This window comes from Theropithecus gelada, chromosome 1 (assembly GCF_003255815.1).
Source record: "Theropithecus gelada isolate Dixy chromosome 1, Tgel_1.0, whole genome shotgun sequence".
Classification (NCBI taxonomy): Eukaryota; Metazoa; Chordata; class Mammalia; order Primates; family Cercopithecidae; genus Theropithecus; species Theropithecus gelada.
Window position 1 is genome coordinate 217,175,029 of NC_037668.1, and position 23,176 is coordinate 217,198,204.

At 38.5% G+C, this 23,176-nt stretch overlaps 1 protein-coding gene across 4 annotated transcripts in view; it reads left to right on the forward strand.

Moving 5' to 3' along the window:
- The window catches only part of SDCCAG8 (serologically defined colon cancer antigen 8), a 246,914-nt gene that overhangs the window by 143,870 nt on the left and 79,868 nt on the right, over positions 1-23,176 (forward strand). For all 4 annotated transcript variants that reach the window (XM_025361809.1, XM_025361824.1, XM_025361831.1 and 1 more), the window contains 2 exons: positions 15,096-15,223; positions 17,356-17,464. In XM_025361809.1, coding sequence (XP_025217594.1) covers positions 15,096-15,223; positions 17,356-17,464 — 237 coding nt within the window. The remainder of the gene's footprint in view (positions 1-15,095; positions 15,224-17,355; positions 17,465-23,176) is intronic.

Genomic DNA, 23,176 nt, shown 5'->3' on the forward strand with positions numbered 1-23,176 from the left:
GTTTAGCACTCATAATGTGCTAATTTTTCTGTAAATACACTTGGAGGTGCCTATAAATTATAATTATGTCAAGCAGTTTCTACTGGTGAGGTTTTCTATAAATAACCGTCTTGTAACGATAACGACTGGAATTGTGATTCTCATGAAGACTTACTATGTGTGGTCCTAGCTTTCCCACCCCACCCACCCCCCGCTCTCTGGGTTCTCAAATTACATTTCCTTCAACAAATCAACTCCAGCAATTTTTATAAAAGTTTGAAACCATTCACTGGCTTATTTGTATTCCTCAAGGTGCAGAAAATGTTTGGGAATAAGCAAAAACTACAAAGGCAACAGATTAACTCCCCAGGCAGTGGGATAGCTTCCTAAACTGGCTGACACATTGATTGACAGGCTAATAAGACTGCAAGGTTCTCTCGATGAACTTTGAAACTAGTCGTTTCTTACTAGAAACAAGTAATGAATGATACAAGGATGATTACTAGAGATTGAGTAAAGAAATCCATGGGGAAACATTTCAGAGAATCTATTCGCCATTTAAAAATTATAGAAAGACTATCCAATGATGAAGATTTTCCAATTTTATTTACATTCACTTATTAGGAAGGAGTCTGCGACCCAGGTACATAACCGAACATTTTTAAAATAATTTGCCAGCTTGGCTGTATGGATTAACTTTTTCATAATGCTTTGTAATTTAATTTTAAATGTGAATATGTATTTTGGGAGTTGCTTCAAACCAAATCAGATTTGCAAAAAAAAAAAAAAACAAAAAAACAAGGATCGTTTTGGTATATTGTGGTGACTACTTCAGCTTCTGTTGTTCTTAGTGTTCTATCAGAATTCTTCTCCTTTGTTTCTCCTTTCAAATAATAGGTGAGTGGCTGAATTAAATGAGAAATTTATCCAGGTTAAAAAGGGTCATTTTAATAGTTTTTGAAAATTATGAGTTTTGATATCTTCCTGAGGCACTTATGTTTAGTAGTTTTGGGCACCTGGTTATTTTTATTTGTGGAATCAGGATTTAAAATGCTGCTTTGCTATAGGGTGGTAGACAAGGGAGTGGCACTCGGACCAGTGCTGTCCAATAGAAATACAGAGGGAGCCACAAAATGTAAACTACACATGTCATTTAAAATTTTCAAATAACCACATTTTAAAAAGTAAAAGGGGGCCAGGCGCGGTGGCTCACAGCTGTAATTCCAACACTTTAGGAGGCTGAGGCGGGCAGATCATTTGAGGTCAGGAGTTCGAGACCAGCCTGGCCAACGTGCGGAAACCTTGTCTCTGCTAAAAATACAAAAAAATTAGCCAGGCATGATGGCGCACAACTGTAGTCACAGCTACTCAGGAGGCTGAGACAGGAGAATTGCATGAACCCAGGAGGCGGAGGTTGCAGTGAGCTGGGCAACAGGCAAAACTCTGTCTCAATTAAAAAAAACCAAAAAAGCAAAAGGAAACAGGTGAAATTAATTTTAATAACATAGTTTATTTAACCCAATGTATAGAAAATAGTATTATTTCAACACGTGATTTATATAACATATTATTAATGACATATTTTAAATTTTTTTCCTAAGTCTTCACACCCCTTTGTGTATTTTGCACTTACAGCATGTCTTGATCCGACCTAGCCATATTTCAAGTGCTTACTAGCCCCACGTGGCCAGTGGCTGCCACTCCAGATGTCACAACCCTACACTTTTGTTTCTCACTTTTCCAGCTTTCCCACGATGCCCATCAGAGATGCAGTTAGATTCCCATGAGCTTAAACCCTGAATTGTTTCTACAAAAATAGGAACCATTTTATTAAAACAAGAAAATCATGTCATCTTTTTCTTGAATTTTGGAGGCAGTAGCCAGTACTCATATTGATTAGTCTTTTTCTGAAGAACTGCCACTTTGCGGAGGAGGAGGAAGACAGAGGAAGCTACCGCTTACTGGCCATTACTTGAAGAGCAGATGAACGATTAAATGTACAAGCATCACATTATAATAAGTTCTTCTATATCTTACTGTCCCGTCTTTGCCTTTATATGTTGAAGAGTTGTTGAAAATAAATTTGACAATTAAATAGCTAGATTTAATTGTTAACTAGGATTAACAATCTGTTGTTAATCTGTTAACTGGATTTAGACAGTTTAGGAACCTTTCAAATGGTGATCTGGGCTGGACATTGCCAGTTGCCTTATGTGGAGCTTCTCACATAATCCTGATAATATCATTTGTTTAATGAGAAAAGTGAGGCTTAGACTGAGATGAGGGTCCGCCTTGACGTGACACACCTAGCACACGGGGGAGCCCGGGCTGAAGCCCAGCCCTGTGTGTGCAGTGCTGGCCTATGCTGCCTCCCACTGTGGAGCTTATGTCAGTAAATCAAGGAAAATTTTTATTCTTTCCTCATGGCTGTCTTTGAGATAATTATATTGATTGTTCCAGTTTGAGTAGTCATCTTCTAGGAAATAGTAAGGATGACAATAATAATAATAAGTACTATTACTATTTTTTAACTTACTATATGTCCGTGCTGTACTAACAGTATTTTATACGTAATATCCTCATAGTCCTATGAGGAGAGGTGCTGTTACTAACCTTATTTTTCATTCAAGAAAACTGAGTCGTAGGTTATGTGACTTCCTTAGAGCAGGAGTTCCCAACCTGGGGCCACCTGAGCTCCACCTCCTGTCAGAGCAGCAGCACTGGATTCCCGTCGGGGCACTAACCCTATTGTAAACTGCGCATTTGAGGGATCTAGGTTGTGCGCTCCTTATGAGAATCTAATGCCTGATGATCTGTCACTGTCTCCCATCACCCCCGATGGAACTGTCTAGTTGCAGGAAAACGAGCTCAAGGCTCTCACTGATTCTACATTATGGTGAGTGCTATAATTATTTCATTATATGTTACAGTGTAATAATAATAGAAATAAAGCACACAATAAATGGAATGCAGTTGAATCATCCCCACACCCCCACTCTGGTCCATGGAAAAATTATTTTCCACGAAACCAGTCATTGGTGCTAAAAAGGTTGGGAACCACTGACTTAGGGCACACAGCTAGTAAATGGAGAAACTGCGACTTTGATGGTAAGTCTAGCAGACACCAAAGCCTGTTCTCTAAACTTCTGCCTACTTATGTACAGGTGCCCTGCTGGCAGTGGAGCTTACATACGAAGGGATAAAGGCTGAAAGTATCCTGTTTTTTTTAGGGGTATTTTAGGATTTCAGTTGCTTATACTTATTTTCTCAGAGCACAAAGTCCTCTGGTTTGAATATACTCAGGGCAGGCTACCTTGTGGAAATTAGTTTGAAGATAGATTTAGAAGGCTGGAAGAAGTAGGTCTCCAGGAATGGAAAGGGCAGCTCTGTAGCTACAGGAATGGTGAGGATGAATACTAAGAAATGGCTAGAGGAAGAGAAAGATCCAGCAGATACAGGTTATTGAAGCAGAGGAAATAATTAAGGATGTAGATAAGAATAGTTTCAAGCAAGTACTACAAAGTCAAATAGAAATAATGTTAAATCATAAAATGACTAAAAGTCAAAATGTTTTGTTGAAGAAAGTGACTTAATTATTGTATCAAGAACAAGAATTTTCTTATTTAGAAGAGTGAGAATAGTGGAGTAGGAATCAGAAAATTTGGGCTCGGGTTGGCTTTTTTCTTCTGTAAATATAGTGCTTTTTACCTCTAGAATTGTGTGCAAAGATGGAGAGGTTACAGAGTTCTCAATCAAACTTTAAAAATGGACTACAGTGGTCTTGTTGCCAAGTCAAGGTTACTAGTCCATAGAATACAGCTGTAATTTCTGTATACATGCATGTTGGATGTTTGACCAAAGGCACACCATCTCAGTAATAATGAAAATTCTACTATCTTTATTACAGAAGTTCCCCACTTACTCAAACTTAGACTTCTTTTTCTTTTCGTTCTGAGACAGAGTCTTACTCTGTCTCCTAGGCTGGAGTACAGTGGCACAATCTCGGCTCACTGCAACCTCCGCCTCCCAGATTCAAGCAATTCTCCTGTCTCAGCCTCCTGAGTAACTGGGATTACAGACACGCACACCACACCTGGCTACTTTTTGTAGTTTTAGTAGAGATGGGGTTTCACCATGTTGGCCAGGCTGGTCTGGAACTCCTGATCTCAGGTGATCTGTCCGCCTTGGCCTCCCAAAGTATTGGGATTACCAGTGTTAGCCAGCACGTCTGGCCCAAACTTAGACTTCTGGCTAGTTTGAAATATAGCTGTAAATTGAGGCATACATTTAAAAGCGCTTTTAAGAAGCAAGTAACGATCACAAAGCCCTTGCACTTGTCTGTGCAGCATCTGTGGAACTATCATGACACACTTCTAGATGTTAAAAAGCAAAAAGGAAAAAAATTAAAAACAAAACAAAAAGCATGGCAGCAAATCACAGCAAACCAACCAATAAAAAATTATAAGAAGACCAGTATGCTTTTGGTTCTTTAGAATAACATCTGAGACCTTTCTTGCAATGAATGTTATTGAGTGCCTTCTGTTTCTAGCCACTCTATTAAGCACTTAAAGATCTGGCAATGAGCAATGATCCATAGGCGCTCACTAGCAGAAGGAATAGCGACAGTACGTAGGCCTACCTTGCTTTAAATTATGAACGTTGTTTATTAAGGAGAGCTTATTGTATTTGGTATAGTTTGCTTAAGAAAACAGAGACATAATTAACACATTTTAGACATATTTCTACTGCAAATGGTCAGAATTCTATGGATCGAATACCTGGAAAATTCTCATATGTGGAACATATTCTCAACATTCTAGATAAATGATGCATTACTCTGTCATACTCATGAGATAAAATATAATAAAAATATATAAATTATAATTCTTACTATTATACATATTTCTGAATAAATTTTATAGCCACAAGGGAGCCAACATGTTCCCCATTTAATAAGATGTCCTAGAAATTAATTTGTAAAACATTTTAATAATAGAATAGAAACTTTTCAATTAATTATGCTACAATTTGATAATAATGAATTTCCATTGACATATTATAGAAATGCCACTAGAATGCATATTGATCCTGCTGATACCTGATTTGAAGTTACTCATCAGAGGGATTAGTTACTGGGAATTTGTAGATCAAGTGATATTTTTCAGAGATGAAAGCCAAGAATGCATCAAAGTCATTAGTTTATACAGACAAATTGAAATGGAAAACATGAATTTTTGAAAATATGAAGATACAAAGGCAAAATCATGATCAAATTTATTTTAGGTAGTAGCGTATTTGTCCTTATCATTTAATCGGGCACCGAGGGTTATACAGTAGGATATGGTGGCGCTTTACTCTCTCAGGATCTTTGCCCCATGCAATCACTTAATGCATCGGGCACCCTGAGCTACTGAAAACATTTGAAGACTGAGAAGTAATGAAGTGTGCATTATCAAATGCACTGAGGCTGTTCAGTCTCAGTATCTACCTGTGGTATCTACCGTATCTAAAGAAACCATTATAGAAATTGCTCTTACTATTGCTATAGTAATAAGTGCTTTCCCTGATTCTAATGTTGTCCCTTCCCCATCTGTTCCCCACACTGCAGCCAGAGTGATCTTTCTAAAGCATGAGTGTGATCACAACACTCCGCTGCTTAAAACCCTACATTGGCTCCCTATTTCCCTCAGGACGAGGGCCTTAAAAATAGCTTCATGTTCTGGCTCCTGCCTACATCTCCAAGTCTCGTCTTTCTTCAGTAATCTCCCCTCCACCAACTGCGCACTGCTGCCCCACAGCATATATCCTCCAGCATCCAGCCATGCCAAAACTGTTCGCAGCATTCTCGGGGCGCCTGGTTCTCTCTCCACCCTGAGTCTTTGCACAAACTGTCCACTTCACTTGTAATAATCTTCTTTATGTTCTTTGTATAGCAGGTTACTACTCATATTTTAAGCTTCTGATTTTTTTTTAAGTTTCCTGAAATCCTTCCTCCCTGTCCCCAGCCACTCCCCACTTCCTATCCTTTCCACCTGTATAATGGTAGGAATTTAGCCCTACTTTAATATTTACTATACCATGAGTTGTTTTTTCCCCCCAAAACTTGTTTATTTTGTTCACTAGACCATAGACTCTTTGGGGCCGTGGTCTACATTTTGCACACTGATGCATCCCCATACTTTTGTGCTTGGCACAAAGTAGTTGCTTAAGTATTTGTTGAATGGATGCGCAATCCACTGTTTGATTAAACAAACCCCATGTGAGGCAGTGCCATGGAATGGGAAGAACACTGGACTTGGAGTGAGAAGACAGAGTTGGATTCCAGCTTTGCTACTTACTAATACTGCATGGCTTTGAGAAAAATCTCTTAATTCCCTGAGTTTGAGATGCTTTATCTATCAAACAGGAATATCTGTTCCATCTCCCTGCCCCATAGAGATGTTATGAAGAATAGCGAGGTCGGTGCATTTGAATGTGCCTTTTAAAATAGAAAGTACAGACATGCAAAGGATGATGCGACAGTAACTGGAGTTGATAGTAAGAGTCTGCGGTTTTGTTTTAAAAGTAAATGGGATTGTGCATATGTAATAGAAACAGGCAATAGCTAGTCTACTGTACTGCCTTTTGCCTTGAAGGTAAGTTTTCAAATTATTTTGGAGATACTGTAAGAACATTTTTGGAGGGAAAATTATTTTTAGAGATGTTTCTGTTAAATATTTCCTTCCTTTTGTGTATATTCCCTTGAAAGAAGTTGACCTCCTTTCTGTTTCTGCTTTCTTCCCTAGACATGACTCATTCTCTGATCTGATAACTCATCTTTCAACATTGTGCTTGAAGTTCTGACATACTTTGCAGTGAAGAAAATAGAAGTAATTTACTCCAGGAAATATGTATGATGCCATTAAGTCTTTTGCATACTTAAGGAAGTAGAGATTCCAGAATCTCATTCCTGTGTTTTCCTTTCTGTTTCTTCTCAGTAGTTCTACATTTGCTCAAATAAGAGAATATAGCCCCTGTTAGCTGTAAATAAGCATAGAATTTTGGGTTCTTCTCAAACATGGAAGACATCATGCTGTCTACCAATTTTATTATTGTTTTTGTTTTGTTTTATTGCCGATAATAATAATAATAAATTCTTGGCAAAAATAGGGATTATCTTATCACATTCTCTGACTGTAGTCAGGAGACAGAGTGATATTTACCCCTGTGAGGATACTTAGTACTTTCCGTCTTTTAGTAGTTGATCATTCATTCATTTGTTTATTCATTCATCAAATGTTCATTGACCACACAACTGTATACCAGGCACTATTCCGGATTCTGGGGATAAATTAGTGAGCAAAACGAAGGTTCCTGTTCTCCATGGACTCAATTTTGATGCACATTCCAGATTGATGCCCACGTCTCATCTTTTCTAGAGTCTGTGGCCACTTGAGGCAGGAGATGTGTTTGTGGTACCTTTCAATGTTTTTGCAAAGCTGAATATATGTCTTTAAGAAGGACACAACTAATTGATGGTGTCATTGTAGGAGAAAGTAATCTAATAGCTTAGAGGACAGCAGGGAAAGAAGAAGGAGAACTAGTTGCTTGGGATTTGGCTGTTAAGATGGATAATATGGCTATTAAATGGCACACTCCCATAGAGATAATTGAAATAGAAACTTGTTATCCTTTCACCCTTCTCTCATTTCTCTACATCCCTGATAAAAGAAGAGATTGAAGCATAGTGATTCACCGTGGAGTCAGAGAGCCCTGGATTTCCTGACTATAACCTTTAAGAACTAAAGAACATGAACATACTGTATAACCTCTCTAGGCCCCCATTTTCTTACCTATAAAGTGAAGATACTAAGAGAACCTACTTTCTATGGTTGGTATGAGGATTAAATAAAAGAATGCATGTAAGGACCTTAGCTTATGTGTAAACATTAGTAATTGGTAGCGTCTTAAAATGATTAGTCCTTTAAGGTTGGATTTTTTGTTCTGCTTGAATGAAGAACCCCAGGATTAAAGGATGAAAGTTATTTGTCTATAGTCACACAGGTGATAAGGTGGTGGATGCCATACTCTGACCCTCTAGCTCTGTGAGTTTTGGCTGTACTCCATTGCCTCTCAAGGTGTCATCTTCCCAGAGCACAAAGAGAATAAACTCAAAAAGTACCTATACATTTGTTTAAAAAACAAGGCAAAACAAAACAAAACTATAAGCAAATATTTAATTCTAGTTGCTAGTAGATTTGCTTTCCATAGATTATTAATTTTGAAACTACTTTCTGTGTTTTCCAAGTTTGAACAAACAGATAAGTATGTTGAGGATAATAGGAATCAAGTTTCTTACTACTGAGGAAAAAATTACAATTATGGAAAAAAGGGAGATAAGGTTCTGTGTATGTTGTTGGCTTGTAATTGGAAAGACCAGTATGAATGTGTATGCATATATTCATATAGGATACAGATAAACATTTATATTTATATTCACATTTATCAACTTATATGTATATTCATATCCAGACTTAGTCCACCAAGGTGACCTAGAAGCAATGATTTTGCAGTAGCAATGAGCACCACCTAGTGACAGATCCTGGTTTCTAAATACCATTCTCCATTAAAGGCACAAAAAGAGCTGCTTGTTCAAATGCTGATTCCAAGACTGGTACAAGAACATTACAAGATGAGCCTGCAACATTTTGTGGAGATAGAAAGTCACAAGAATAATAGAGATATGTCACATAGGAACCACCTTGAAAGGGTTCCCGCTGGCAAAACTCGGGATAAATTAAGCATAAAAATAATCATCATAGTGGATTATAACCCACTGAATATGATATGAACCCATGACTTCATGCTGATATTAATGAATTAATAAATGATAGAGAAGGGAAAGCTCTTTCTTATACTACAGTGTTAACTAAAAAATAGAGAAAGAATGATGGAGCAAAAAAGTCATTTTTGGATGTAAAACTATTAGGTGAGAGCTCGCTGAAGAATAGGATGTTTGCGTAGTCTCGGCATCTCCCAACAAATTACCTCTTACTTATTAGGTTGGAGCAAAAGTAATTGTGATTTTTGCCATTAAAGGTAATTACTTTTGCACCAACCTGATACAAAGAGGAAACAGTAACTTTACGGTAGAGAAGCATGCAAGAGCTCACCTAACTACTGTTTTGCTGAGTCTGACTTGTACCAGCTCATGAGAGCCAGTTATGTGTATTTCTTCCCAACTTGGTATTCAGGGATGTCACTTCGGTAGCTTAAAATAGAGCATGGTGGAAGTGTCTACACTGAAAATTGGTTAATACTACAAAAGAGGGATTTCCTGTCCCCCTGGAGGCCAGTCATTGAATATCATCTGGTACACCAGTGATGTTAATCAAGCTATCAAAGCTAATAGCACCAATATTGGGACAAATGTACATTTTCTGTCTAAACTCACATCAGTACCCAGCACCTCCCTGCCCCTTCTGTCTGTATTCCTTAATGATTTTCAGCCAATAAGCATGCTATAAATTCTTACAAGTTTTTTCATACCTAGATGCTACTATCACAAAGCTCTCAATATTTTATCTTAAAAGGGAAACACCTTTTAACCAAAAGAGTTGTATGTCTCACACTGGAACTTTAGACATCAGTAAAAAGGTGAATAGGAACATGGAAGGTGGGATTGGTGCCCCAACCCCACAACTACCCAGTCCTTGTTCCCAGACTTGAGCCTTTCATTGTTTCTGTCCCAGGGTCATTGTTGAGCTAAATTTAACGTCATTAGAAAATATACTTTAAAAAATCTGTTTAACAAATCATTTTTGCTCTGTGACATGAACATTTTTTAAATTGCAAGATTTAAAATAATAAATGATATGGAAAAGTTGAGTATCAAAAATATAAGGTTAATGCTTCAGTCCCATTTCTAAAAAATGGGATGGTAAATATCATTGTGACCATTTTCAGAAAATGCAATCAACCAGAACTATAATTGGTAAAAAGGAGTGACTATGCCTCCATGTATATGTAGTCTGTATTTGAGGCCTAGCCAGTCCTTGTTCACTCCTTTTAATTCTGAATTTTTGTGAAGAAAACATTGACATGGCCCACACATGCCTGGATTGCAGGTGATGTGAATAACTTGGAGAATAAAGGTGGATGTTCCTACTCTAGATCATTTGCTCCTTTAATTAATTAATTAATTAATTAATTTTTTGAGACAGGGTCTCACTCTGTCACCCAGGCTAGAGTGCAGTGGTGCAGTTATGGCTCACTGTAACCTCGACCTCCCTGGGCTCAAGTGATCCTTCTGTATCAGCTTCTTGAGAGCTGGCATTACAGGCACACAACACCACAATTGGCTAATTTTTGTACATTTTTTTGTAGAGATGGGATTGCACCAGGTGCCCAGGCTTGTCTTGAACTCCTGGGCTCAACGCTCAAGTGATCCACCTGCCTCAGCTTCCCAAAGTGCTGGGATTACAGGTGTGAGCCACTGATTTGCTCCTTTTAAAAATCGGCTTTATTGGCGTAAATTTAAGTATAATAAAATATCACCAATTTCTAACTGTGCAGGTAAAGATGGTTTGACAAATATATAGAATTGTGGAAAGATCATAGTCATAACGTAGAAGAACATTTGTATCAACCTAAAACGTGTCCTTGTGCCCTTTTGCTCCCTGGTACTCCTCTCCTACTTCCAAATCCTGGCAACATGGATCTACTTTCTGTCCCTTAGTGTTTACCTGTCTTGAATGGCCTGTGAATGACATCATAATATATGTCTTTGGTGTCTGGCTTTTTAAACTACGTGTACTACTTTTGAGGTTCAACCAAGTGCTGTATGTAGCATTGTTCCTTTTTATTTCTAATCTTCCTAGCCATGGTAAGACTGTACCACAGTTTATCCGTTAAACAGTTGATGGACATTTAAGTTGTTTCTGGTTTTGAGTGATTGTGAATAAATATTTCAGCTCCATAACTAACAAGAAATTATTTTTTACTCAGTGTTTTGAGTGGGAATTAAAGCAAACCAATTGGAGAGACTGGCTTGACTCTCCTTCACCAGGCTCTCACACCCAGCTGGATTTGACTCGCATTTTGTTATGCTTTGGTAAATTTTCCCCCTTGTACCTTTCTTACCAAGTATTTTACCATCTACTTTCTCTTTGGCCACGTTGAACTCCCTACTAGGGGCAAGGAGCATGTCTTCTTTGTTTGACCCGGTGCTTAGCAGAGTGCCTTTCACATAAGAGAGGTATGATACATCTTTAATGCATTGATTTACGTTCTTCTCTAGTCATTCCCTGAATGCCTAAGTGCTTTTGACAATTTTTTGAATCCATTATTGTATTACCTCTCGAGCAGGTATGGCCAATCTTTTGGCTTTCCTGGGCCACACTGGAAGAGGAAGCATTGTGGGCCACACATAAAAGACATTAACACTAATGGCAGCTGATGTGCTAAAAAGGAAAAAAACAAAAAGGCCCGTGCATAAATCTCATAATGTTTTAAGGAAGTTTATGAATTTGTGTTGGGCCACATTCAAAACCATCGAGGCCGCAAGCTGAGTAAGCTGTCCAGCTGGCGGCCCAGGACAGCTTTGCATGAAGCCCCATACAAACTGTAAACTTTCTTAAAACATTATGAGATTTTGTGTGTGTGTGATGCTCTTTTCTTTTCTTTTCTTTTTTTCAGCTCATCAGCAATCATTACTGTTAGTTTCAGTGTATTTTATGTGTGGCCCAAGACAATTCTCCCAGTGTGACCCAGGGAAGCCAAAAGATTGCATACCCGAGCTCCAGAGTATTATAAAATAGGTTTCCTTAGATAAAAATATTTTAATCCTACCTCTGCCTTTAAATCATTCGCTGTGCAACCTATAAGCAGACTTCAAATTCTTTGTGACCCTTGGGGATTTTTTAGTAGGTTTTTTTTTTTTTTTTTTTTTTCCAACTGTAAATTGAGAGGGTTTGATGAAACACATTTGAGGTTCCCTTTTAGTTCTAACATTCTGGGAATTTATAAAAAGCCTACCAAGTCAGAAAGAACCTGCAAGAGGGGAGAGAAGGCAACATAGGAAAGTGGAAGGGGAAAGGAGGTTGGAAAGCAAGACTATATCATGTTTCTAGGCAATGAAACATAATGTATAGTTTCCCAAATAGAGGGAAAGTTGGGGAAGGATTCAAGAAACATCAGTTGATGTGTAACTCAACATTTGTTTGTAGAAGTCTGTTAATTTTATAAAAAGGACTGCAATTATGACAGTTCTTTTCTATAGTCAATTTATTTTTTATTTTTATTTATTTATTTTGAGACAGAATCTCACTCTATCACCCAGGCTGGAGTACAGTGGCACAATCTCTGCTCCCTGCATCCTCCACCTCTCAGGTTCAAGTGATTCTACGGCCTCAGCCTCCCAAGTAGCTGGGATTACAGGCGTGCACCACCACTCCCAGCTAATTTTTGTATTTTTAGTAGAGACAGAGTTTTGCCCTGTTGGCCAGGTTGATCTCTAACTCCTGGCCTTAAGTGATCCACCCGCCTCGGCCTCCCAGAATGCTGAGATCACAGATGTGAGCCACCGCGCCTGGCCTATAGTCAATTTAGAATATCGGTAATTAGGCAACCTATTCTGAAAACTGATGGTGAGATTGACAACCCCTTTACACTGGGGAACTGTAAGTACCAGTTTGTGATGGGTAGTTTCAGTTATGACTGTTATCCTCATATAATTATTAGTAGTGCCCCTCTCACTCCCAGATGGGTATTGGTGTTGGAGAATGCATTTATGTCACCCAATTGTTAGGGGTTGCAGAGCCCCAGGTTTCTATCTCTGTCTCCTGCCCCAGTGGGGGGTCTGACCTGGGGATGGTTAGAGTCCACAGGGCTTTTTTTAAGCTGATTACTTTAGCAGCATGGTCTCCAACTGGCAGAGCCATTAGAACCATTCTCTTCCAAGCACCTTTTTCTAACATGTCTGAAAAGTTTTTGCCTCCTCATGTAAGACTTAAGCAGATTCTCCAGCTACACGTAAAGATAGCAGCCTTCCTTTCCCCTATGACAAGAGTATCACAGCATCTAATCCTGAAATATTCACTGCCCACTTTCTGTGTGCCAAGCACTGAGCTGGGCCGAGGGTGTAGAGACAAAGATGACAAAGGAAGCAGGCATGTAAAACAATAACTAAAGTGTGATACATACTATCTTTGTACATTGTACACAACATATCTTGAGGTCATTGCGGGAAGAATAGTTAATTCAGGAGGGAGGAAGGAGAGGGGAAGAATTTTGAGCTAGGCCTGAAGGGGGTAGTGGTATGTATACATCTTACAGGGGGATTGAGTGGGCAGGTGGCGGAGCTTTCCGGGAAGAGAAAGAGACATATGCAGGGATCCATGACCAGAAAATACATGGTGTGACTGGGGAGGCAAAACGTAGCCTAGTCTGACTGTCCATTTGTTGTATATACTAGTTTGGAACTGAGTGCGACGTAAGACCGTGGACCACATCCCGGGGGGAGGAGGTGTTATTAGAAGTACCAGACAGGACCTTATTTCACATTTAGCATGGACCCCCGATGATTCCATTTGAGTGAGGTGTGGGTGTATTTTCATTCCAGAATTTTACACTACAACATTACCACATGCATTGACCAATTTTAATACAGGCTTTCCTTATGTTGCTTTATAATTAGAAGCCAGTGAATTGAAGTTCCACAGCGGTACATAGACTAGTAGTGATAGCTTTATGGAATTGTTTATTTTTAGTTTGGCAAAGGCTAAGCAGTAAATATCTCAATTAGTAAACTAAAGCAGCATGGATGAGAAATGCCCACAAGGAGATCAGGAGTTAGAAATAACTAAGTCAGTTAATTGAAGGAAACCCTCATATCACTTACCTCATATTTAGAGTTTGAAGAACCATCCTAATATGTGTGTGTGTGCGTGTGTGTGTGTGGGGGTGGGGGGGAGGAACATGTACATGCACACACACACTGTCAGTATCCACGGTGCTGCCAGCATTGAAGTCCTTTGCATTCCCCAGATTCTAATTGTTTAGGAAGTTTCTCTCTTTGGAGCCACTGTGCTTGGTTATTGACCCAGTGGGATAGGTCAGTGTCCTATCACAGTACGATGGGATGTTGTCTGACTACAGAAGCTTTTCATCCTGCAATTTCTTTCACTGTGACCCACAAGGGATTTTCTTATGAAGTGCTGGGGGAAGTTATTCATATTCATATTCGTATTTATATTCACATTATATGGCCTGATGTGTGAAGATATTTAGTGAAAACATGCATGTGGCACTGCAGAATCATTTACTCGCCTCTAGATAGAGGCTCCTGCATTATGTTTAAGATTCCATTTTAAGTTTCGAGTGAAAACAGAAGTGGTCTACAAAGCTTAGTTTCTGGCCGGGCGCGGTGGCTCAAGCCTGTAATCCCAGCACTTTGGGAGGCCGAGACGGGCGGATCACGAGGTCAGGAGATCGAGACCATCCTGGCTAACATGGTGAAACCCCGTCTCTACTAAAAAATACAAAAAAAAAAAAAAAAACTAGCCGGGCGCGGTGGCGGGCGCCTGTAGTCCCAGCTACTCGGAAGGCTGAGGCAGGAGAATGGCGTGAACCCGGGAGGCGGAGCTTGCAGTGAGCAGAGATCCGGCCACTGCACTCCAGCCTGGGCGGCAGAGCGAGACTCCGTCTCAAAAAAAAAAAAGCTTAGTTTCAAGGATTTAAGTTTTGTTTAAGGATCGAATCATGCTGTTCCTAGAGTTCCAGTATCTCTAGGAAATATTGACCACTCAGAAGATGAAAGATTCATTGGTAGTGTAAAACATTAAGAATGTTAGAGAAAAAAGGTTTGTGTTTTAAAGTTACAAAGTACCGTTATTTAGTTGTTATGATTTTTTGACACTGCATACTGTAGTCCATTTGCATTCATGACACGTATTTAACATTGTATGGAAGGTTGTTTGGATTTTCCCTCTAAAGTGGGGGAGGGTCAATAGAAAGGTCATTGTCTTCTTAGGCTTAACAATTTACTACCTATCAGCTCTCTCTGGTCTATAGGGGACATGATGGGGGTTTGTGCATCTGCAGATTAAATTTCTGTATGTCTCCTCTCTGTTTTGCAGACAGGAAAAAGATAGCATTCAGCAGAGCTTTAGCAAGGAAGCAAAGGCCCAAGCCCTTCAGGCCCAGCAAAGAGAGCAGGAGCTGACACAGAAGATACAGCAAATGGAGGCCCAGCATGACAAAACTGGTAGGTGGTAGGGAAAGATTAGAGCCTGGGCACTCGCTCACAAGCCAGGCCCACGCCTTACTGTGAAATGACATCAGGAACACCTGTAACCTTTGGCTGGCCGAAGGGAGCAGATGCTAACTACACCGGAGATTCCGAATTACATATTAGTTAGCGTTTAAAAGAGAAAATGGAAAGTATTGCCCACTGTCTGTTGATTTCAGAGTGCTGCTCTCACATCTGTTGCACCATCTGGATTATGAGTTTATTTACCTGTGTTCAAGAAACGTAAAGCTGAGAGAGACCACAACAAAGTAGAAAAACAAAGGGCTTGTTTTTGGCTGGGTTTTCAGGCACACATGTTATATAAAGAAAATAGCATCAGAAGCTCTGCGGGAAATGCTCTGAGCTTACAGTTAGAGTCTCCTGAATAGCATTGAACAGTTCCCACAGTACACACATTATAGCTACTCTAAAAGCCTAATGAGTTTGCTTCAGCATCCAAACTGGAGAAAAGCTTTAGCCATTAATCGGTTCTTAATTCACTGTCGCAGCTGGATGTAATTCAGTGGCTCCAAATTGATATGTTCCTTTATTTAATCTTTGCAGCTTCGAACATTTTTAGCATTTGTATGATTTCCCCACCTCCCCCAACCCAATCTAGAGTGATGTTTAATCCTTTGCATTCTTCAAGTTCTCACAACTGCTGTTAAAATTCACTAATACAAGGCATTGACCACAGCTGGCAACTTGGCTAAAAATTGCCATCTTTCATCACATTGGCACTATTCTGCAGACTGAGTTGGCCAGTAACTCTTTACCTTTAATTTGAAAGTAAAATGCACTTTGAAAATAGACAGTTTGATTTGTTCAGTCAGAGCATTATGTAGTTTCTTTCACTTTTGAGTTGTGTGTTCACAGACAGTGTTAGTCAAAACAAGACAGTGTCAGTCATTATAATTCCACGCCACATACTCCACACTGATTGTACTATTAAAACAAAAGTTTAATTGATCCTGTCTCTTCCAGAAAAATGTTGCTTAATTTTAGTGCCTTGATTTATTTTGATTTGTATGCTGTATGCTTTTTGCCAATCATTGGCTAAAATTGAAAAGAAATAAAGGACTGTTAAAACTTATGCTTAGAGGTAATTTTCATATGATTTAATGTATTAATATATTGTATTTGATGGTACGGTAAAAATTATTTCTTATCCTATGGGTGAAAAATTGCTAACATGCAAGCCTTTAAATAATCTATTTATTTATGAAGAGGCAAATGTCATATTGACTCACATAATTCCCTCTAGCACTTTCAGTAGAGATTTTCTTCTAACAGCATTTGGCCAGAAGAAACGAAAATTCACCAGGTTTAGTAGATGTTTCTCCACTAAAAATAAAAAGAGGAAATTGGAGGATAAATTATTGTTTGCCCCCACTGCTAGCATGATCCTAGTGATCAGAGTCTTGGGCAGAATCTGAGCACTAGATTAGAGTGTATTTAACTGTTAAAACCACCTTAAGAACATTTCCTTTTGTACACACACACAAAATCACACCGTTTTCAATTTCTTTGACCAGCTCTCCATTGAAGCTCATGCTGTTGACAATGAAATTGAAATTCTAAAGAAAATACACATTTTTACCTTCACAATTAGAGAAGTGTATGCAAGATTGGGGGGGGGTGGTGGTGGTAGTAAACCATGTGTGCAAATATGAAACAAAGCATGAATTACAGTGTAGAAGAGAATTCCTCGATGATTTTAGTTTTGAATTATCTGGTTGTGAGAATTTTTGACACTCTGTTTATAGTAAAATTGTCAAAATTAAAATATAATATCTTGCATATTACAAAGATATAAGTATCTATGCTTCCACTTGAGGTATCTGACACTTTATTAACATGTCGAAATGTGACACCAAGCTGGTCTGAGAAAACATGTTTCTGGTGTGTACTTATGTTGAAAATAAACGGCTCCCAAGATTGAGTGTCTTTCCAGATGATAAGTCCTTTGACTTAGGACATTGAAGGTGATGTAGTGGCTTATTGGAAATGTGTAGGGGTCTAAGCACTTTACCACTCTGTGTATGGAAGCACTGCAGAGCGACAGCCATAAACATCTTATGTTGGTGGGGGTTTATTGTTATTTCTAGAAAATGAACAGTATTTGTTGCTGACCTCCCAGAATACATTTTTGACAAAGTTAAAGGAAGAATGCTGTACATTAGCCAAGAAACTGGAACAAATCTCTCAAAAAACCAGGTAGGTGATGTTATAGAATACTTTCAAGAGCACTGTTTATGTGATTACTCTAATTTTTCCTTAAAAAACAGCATTTACACTGTTTTATAATGTCAAAATTAAGTATCTGCTGATGTTTTCTTTGAAAATATTTTCTACATATGGACATTTTCTTAATTGTCCATACACTTTTATGTTTTTTCATGATGATGTGTGTACTATTATTTGACATTTTAATGTTTAGAATTGAAAACTGAAATTTCAGGAAAGAAAATATGGTAATAACATAAAGATGCGGATAAATCAAGCAGTTATAAAATCTTACATTGGTATGGTTAACACATTTTAATCTATGGTTACAATTCACCGTGAACACAAAAGCTATCTTTAGGTTAAATGATAACAGATGAAATGTGCATATATAAAAATGAAAGTAGATGGTACTTTGAAATAAACACACCAAAACTATTCTTCTCTTCCCTAAAATTGTTATATTTTAATAGAACAGCCATCATTCATTTTATAGGCATACTACTCTTTTATAAATCCATTGATTGGAATCTTAATGACTTTTTTCTACACACTTTCTAGTCAGATTATCTCAATGAATAAATTATTTTATATTCTAAACTGCAAGAAGCCTGACTCCTCATCTCAGCTCCGACAGTAACTGAATCATCTTGGACAAATGTATTTGACGTACTTGGACTATAGTTTCTTCTTTTGTCAATGAATAACATTGGACAGAATCACTTGAAATTGAACTATAGAAGGCAATATTCACATAACTGATACGATGTCAAATATTACTTTATATGATAATGAAAAAATAGCCTGTGTGTCTTCTCTTCTGTATTTTTCTGAAACTTACGTGGATCTATTGAGAGCAGGAAATATGTCTCAGCAAACAAACTGCTCACCTAGATGTTTCATTCGGAAAGGATTTCCGGGAGGATCAGGGCATATCTGATCACTCTGAGCTCCATCTTGGGATCCTGCATCAACAATCTGTCTTAGCTGATAGAACCCCCATCCCTGAATCTTTTGGGGAATCAGAGGGCTCGTGCATCCAACTCTCCCTGCTCACAGGAAGGCAGAGGCTCCTGTACCCACCAAGAATGTACTCTGACATGTGCACCTTCCTAGCATATACTAAGATTGTATTTTGGTAGGGGAAAACCTAGGTGCCAAAATACCAGATATTTCAAGGAGATTTGACCATGAAAACTAAATGATTTGGTCATGAAAGAGACCCATAAAATATCTACAGTAGCTATTCTTAACCAGAAATACTTGATTTGCACCACATAGGTCCAAAAGTAATTTGTTAGAAGCAAACAAACCAGATTATATCATTTAGGGATAAAATGATACTAATCTGGGTTTTATATAAATGTGTTAGGTCTAAAATTGGTTTGTGAATGATGACTGATCTTGCTCTCCAAGGAAACATAATTAGGGAAATTTATTATATAAAAGAGACAAAAAGGTGCTTGGTATATATTATTTAATTCTCACCACAACTTGAGACAGAAATTATTATCTTCCAGATAAGGAAACCAAAACTGTTTAAATAACTGGTGAGTGGGAGAGCTAGGGTTCTAACCTAGATATTTCTGGTTCCAAAATATATGTTCTTTCTTACAGTAATTATAGTATTTTACATTTATTGCTAAAGAAAATTCAAGTCATAGTAGTTATGATGAGAAAGTTTGGGAAGGAAAAATTAACCTTTAAATTTCCGTAGAGAAGTAAGCGTCCTTGGCATGTAACAGTTAACTTACTCTTTGCCCCTAGGCCCTCTTTTTCCTCCTCTAGATTTGTCATCTTGGCCTGTACTGGTCTAACTCAGCACCTCTACTGCTTCTCCTGCTTCTCATTCCTCCAGCTCCTGAACACTGCTTTGTAAATTGGATGTATTCTTTTATATCTGACACATAGGTGGCACTTAATGAATAAATGATGAATGAATGAAACAAATAGGTGTGGTGCTATTCGCACCTCCTGATCTGACTTTTGATGCCAGTCTGTTCCATTGTGGATGACTGGCAGTGTGCAGTAAAGAACACGTGGCAATTCAGAGGAACTAGGTTTGAATCTCACTCTCCCACTTGGAGCTTTGTAACCTTGGGTGCATGGCCTCATCTCCCCAAACCCCAGCTTCTCCTTCTGTAAAAACATTTCCGGCCGGGCGCGGTGGCTCAAGCCTGTAATCCCAGCACTTTGGGAGGCCGAGGCGAGTGGATCACGAGGTCAGGAGATCGAGACTATCCTGGCTAACATGGTGAAACCCCGTCTCTACTAAAAATACAAAAAACTAGCCGGGCGTGGTGGCGGGCGCCTGTAGTCTCAGCTACTTGGGAGGCTGAGGTGGGAGAATGGCATGAACCCGGGAGGCGGAGCTTGCAGTGAGCCGAGATCACGCCACTGCACTCCAGCCTGGGAGCACCGCGAGACTCCGTCTCAAAAAAAAAAAAAACAAAACAAAACAAAACAAAACAAAACAAAAAAAAACATTTCCAAAGCCACGCTGCAGGACTGTTATGGGAATTGGAATTATATATATAGATACACGTACATACACGTTATCAAGTGCTTAGCACAATGCCTGACACATTGTAATACACACTAGCTGCTGTTGTTTTCACAATAGCATTTTTAAGGGTCTTGACTGGAATTTGGGTATCACTTGACATAGCTGTTGTCTTTGCCGGGGAAAGTCTGACTGTCATTTGCTGATGGACAGAAGTCTATGCCACAGTGAAAGCCTTTTTAAAACAGTCAGATCAGGAAAATGTGGATCTAGTTGTATTTTGTAACTCTGATGAATTAAAACAGGCACCTACTCTAACTTTACAATTTGTCTCAACCAAGGCCTGGCAAGTAGTAAACACTTGATAAATTGTTACTTCCTAGTTTTAAAACTCTTAAGTGCCCCTAAAACTTACGAAAAGTGCATTTTGTGCACCTCACAAGAGAGTAGTGAATAGGACAAATTGTGATTTTAGGGTTGTTTGTTCTTAATTTCTTTTAGTTCCGGTTTCATTTCTCCCTGGCTTCCTACTCTGACATTTTCAATAACTCATTCATGTTAAATTTAACATTCCATGTTGATGTTACCTTCTGCTTTGAAACCACCTACAAAACTTGAAGGGCTCAAACTGCTTCTTTTAAAATACAAGTTATTAATGTAGTAAACCCTGAAGAAGCCCTCCAGGAGTGTGCCTCTGCATACCCCATGCCAAACTATTGGGCTAAATAATTTTCCCTGTGCTTTGAGGTAAGGAAAATCTTGGAGTTTCCAAAGTTTTGTCATTGTGGAAACTCAGTCTCCAACTTTATATTTATCCAATCTGTATGGTAATTTTGGTCCAGCTTTTCCTCAGAGTATTACAGTAAAATTTTTCTTGAAAGTAAGTGTATTTATTTTGTATTGAACAATAATTAAGACATATTTTTCCCTCCTCTGTTACTAGCAACATTACTCTAAGAGTCTTATGTTATTCAAAATACCAACTAAACAAGCGGATTCCTACCATTTAAAACAGGTCTAGTCATTTGACTGGAGCCCACACGGAATGACCGGAAAGCTGACCGCGTGGGCTCGGTGGGCACGTACGCCCTTGCTCTGCCCCAGCCTCATGCTAGGCTGCTCCGTTGCTCTGTGAAAACGTTTTGAAATGGTACCTGCGTGTGTGGGTCTGTTGTATGTGTTTTCTCCCCAAGTAGACCGTAAGTCGCATTGTGGCAGTGATGACTGCTTCTGTTTTCTGGAAGCCTCCATAGTGATTAGCACAGTAGTTTGCGCCCTGAGTGTACTCCACACTGCACGTAGTGGTGTCTGTAACCCTGGCATTTGTGAATGGCACGTCCCATTTTAAACTTAAAGTGAACTGCCGATTCTGTGCATTTTATATAGCTTGTTTTTGACCATCAGGCAAGAGAATTAATTCCATTTTGCTTTTAATTGGCACCAGGCAGACATTCTGGCTGATTTTAGTCGAAGCTCACATAAACTTTCGCTCTCCTTCCTTCTGTATTCCCCAGTACTCTGAGAGCTTATTACAGTTATGGGGTTGTTTTTTGAGGGAGGTACACGGAGCTATTTAAATAGCTTTGGTACAACTGTGATTTTTCTTTATCAAAGTGAAGGAAGCGTTCTCTCTCCCCACGCACTTAGATGAATCAGCAGTGAAACGTTGCAGTGCGGTTTGCAGTGCTATCTAACACCTGGCCTGGGAGAGCTTGGAAGGATTGGGTGCTGGCAAGGAGTGAGCCTCTGCCAGCCACAGAGTGGAGAGAAGTGTGTGCTAGGTTTTAGCTTCCACCACTTGCACATTGAAAAGAACCGGATAGAGCGTAGAACCAGGGTCTATGTGGATTTGCTGCTTTCTTTTCTGTCATTGTCACTTTCTGGGTTGTGAGGCTTGTGGACTGATGTCTAACACTGCCCATTGTGTATTTGTGATTTGCGTTTTGTAATTAAGAGGAACAATGGGAGTCCATGGGGTCTCGTTATATATAATGGTTGGTTTAATTTCTTTCACTTCTATCTTGTTAATTGTAAATTGATCATTAAGATTTGAATTCTAATCTGTCACCAGGGTTGTGAGTATTGAGGCTAGAGCAAGGATCCTGGTTTTAATCACTGATGATGAGAAACAAATTTTATAATTTTGGTACATATTGCAGTTCATATATTTTAACACTATACTTTATGGTGTTATAAATATTGTTAAATGACTTTTAGTGTAGTTTTACTGTGTGGACTATAATGTATAAATTATATTACTGTTTTGGCAACAGTAGGTATCCAACTGTGTGAGTTTAATTGAGGTGAAGAACACACACCCGGTTGAACTGTTTTTTTCCTTTGCATGTTTACATGATGTTAGGTTGGGATACTATAAAAATTATATTTTCTACAAGAGGAGACTGATATTGGCCTCTGCTAATTGTTACCAAAAGTCAAACTAGAACCTAAAAGAATAAAAAATTCAGATATTATATTTCCCTTTGAAAGCAATTATCATTTTAATCTGAATTGTAGTAGTAAAATATATTTCATGCAAATGCAATTATACAATATAACTGGTATATAAAAATACAGGGGAAAGTTCATGCTTCTGCAAAGCCAGAAATTGCCTAAATTTTCTGTGAAAATGAATTAGAGTCAATTATCCTTTTATATGACACAGGATAATCGTGCCAGAAATGTATCTCCAAACTAACAGAAAACTTGTAAGTTTACTCTTTGAGCTTTGCAGACTACTGTTCTAGGAATATATCGTGAACTCCAGACAGAAAAAGGATGGCGTGCAGGCATATATGTCAAATTTTTATTGAGAAATGGAAGTTGGTAGGCAAATTACAATTATAAATAAAGAAAAAAAAATATGCGAAGCAGAAAAAAAGATGGTTGCAATAACACACTTGATAGTGATATGTTCTTTATAAATAACATTTGTATTTTTGTGGTTATGTAAGACATCCTCAATGCAGGGAATTTGGAAAATACAAAGAAGAATTAAGGAAAATTTCCTGCCACTACCATCTAGAGATAACTATTCTTACCTCTGACATATTTCCCTTCAGTCATTTTTCATGTGTATGTATGTGTACATTTATATTGTAATTGAGATTACACTGTGTATACAGTTTTGCATCTGCTTTTTCATTTGATATCTAATGAACATTTTTCTATATCAGTAAATACTCTGAAAACAAAACTTT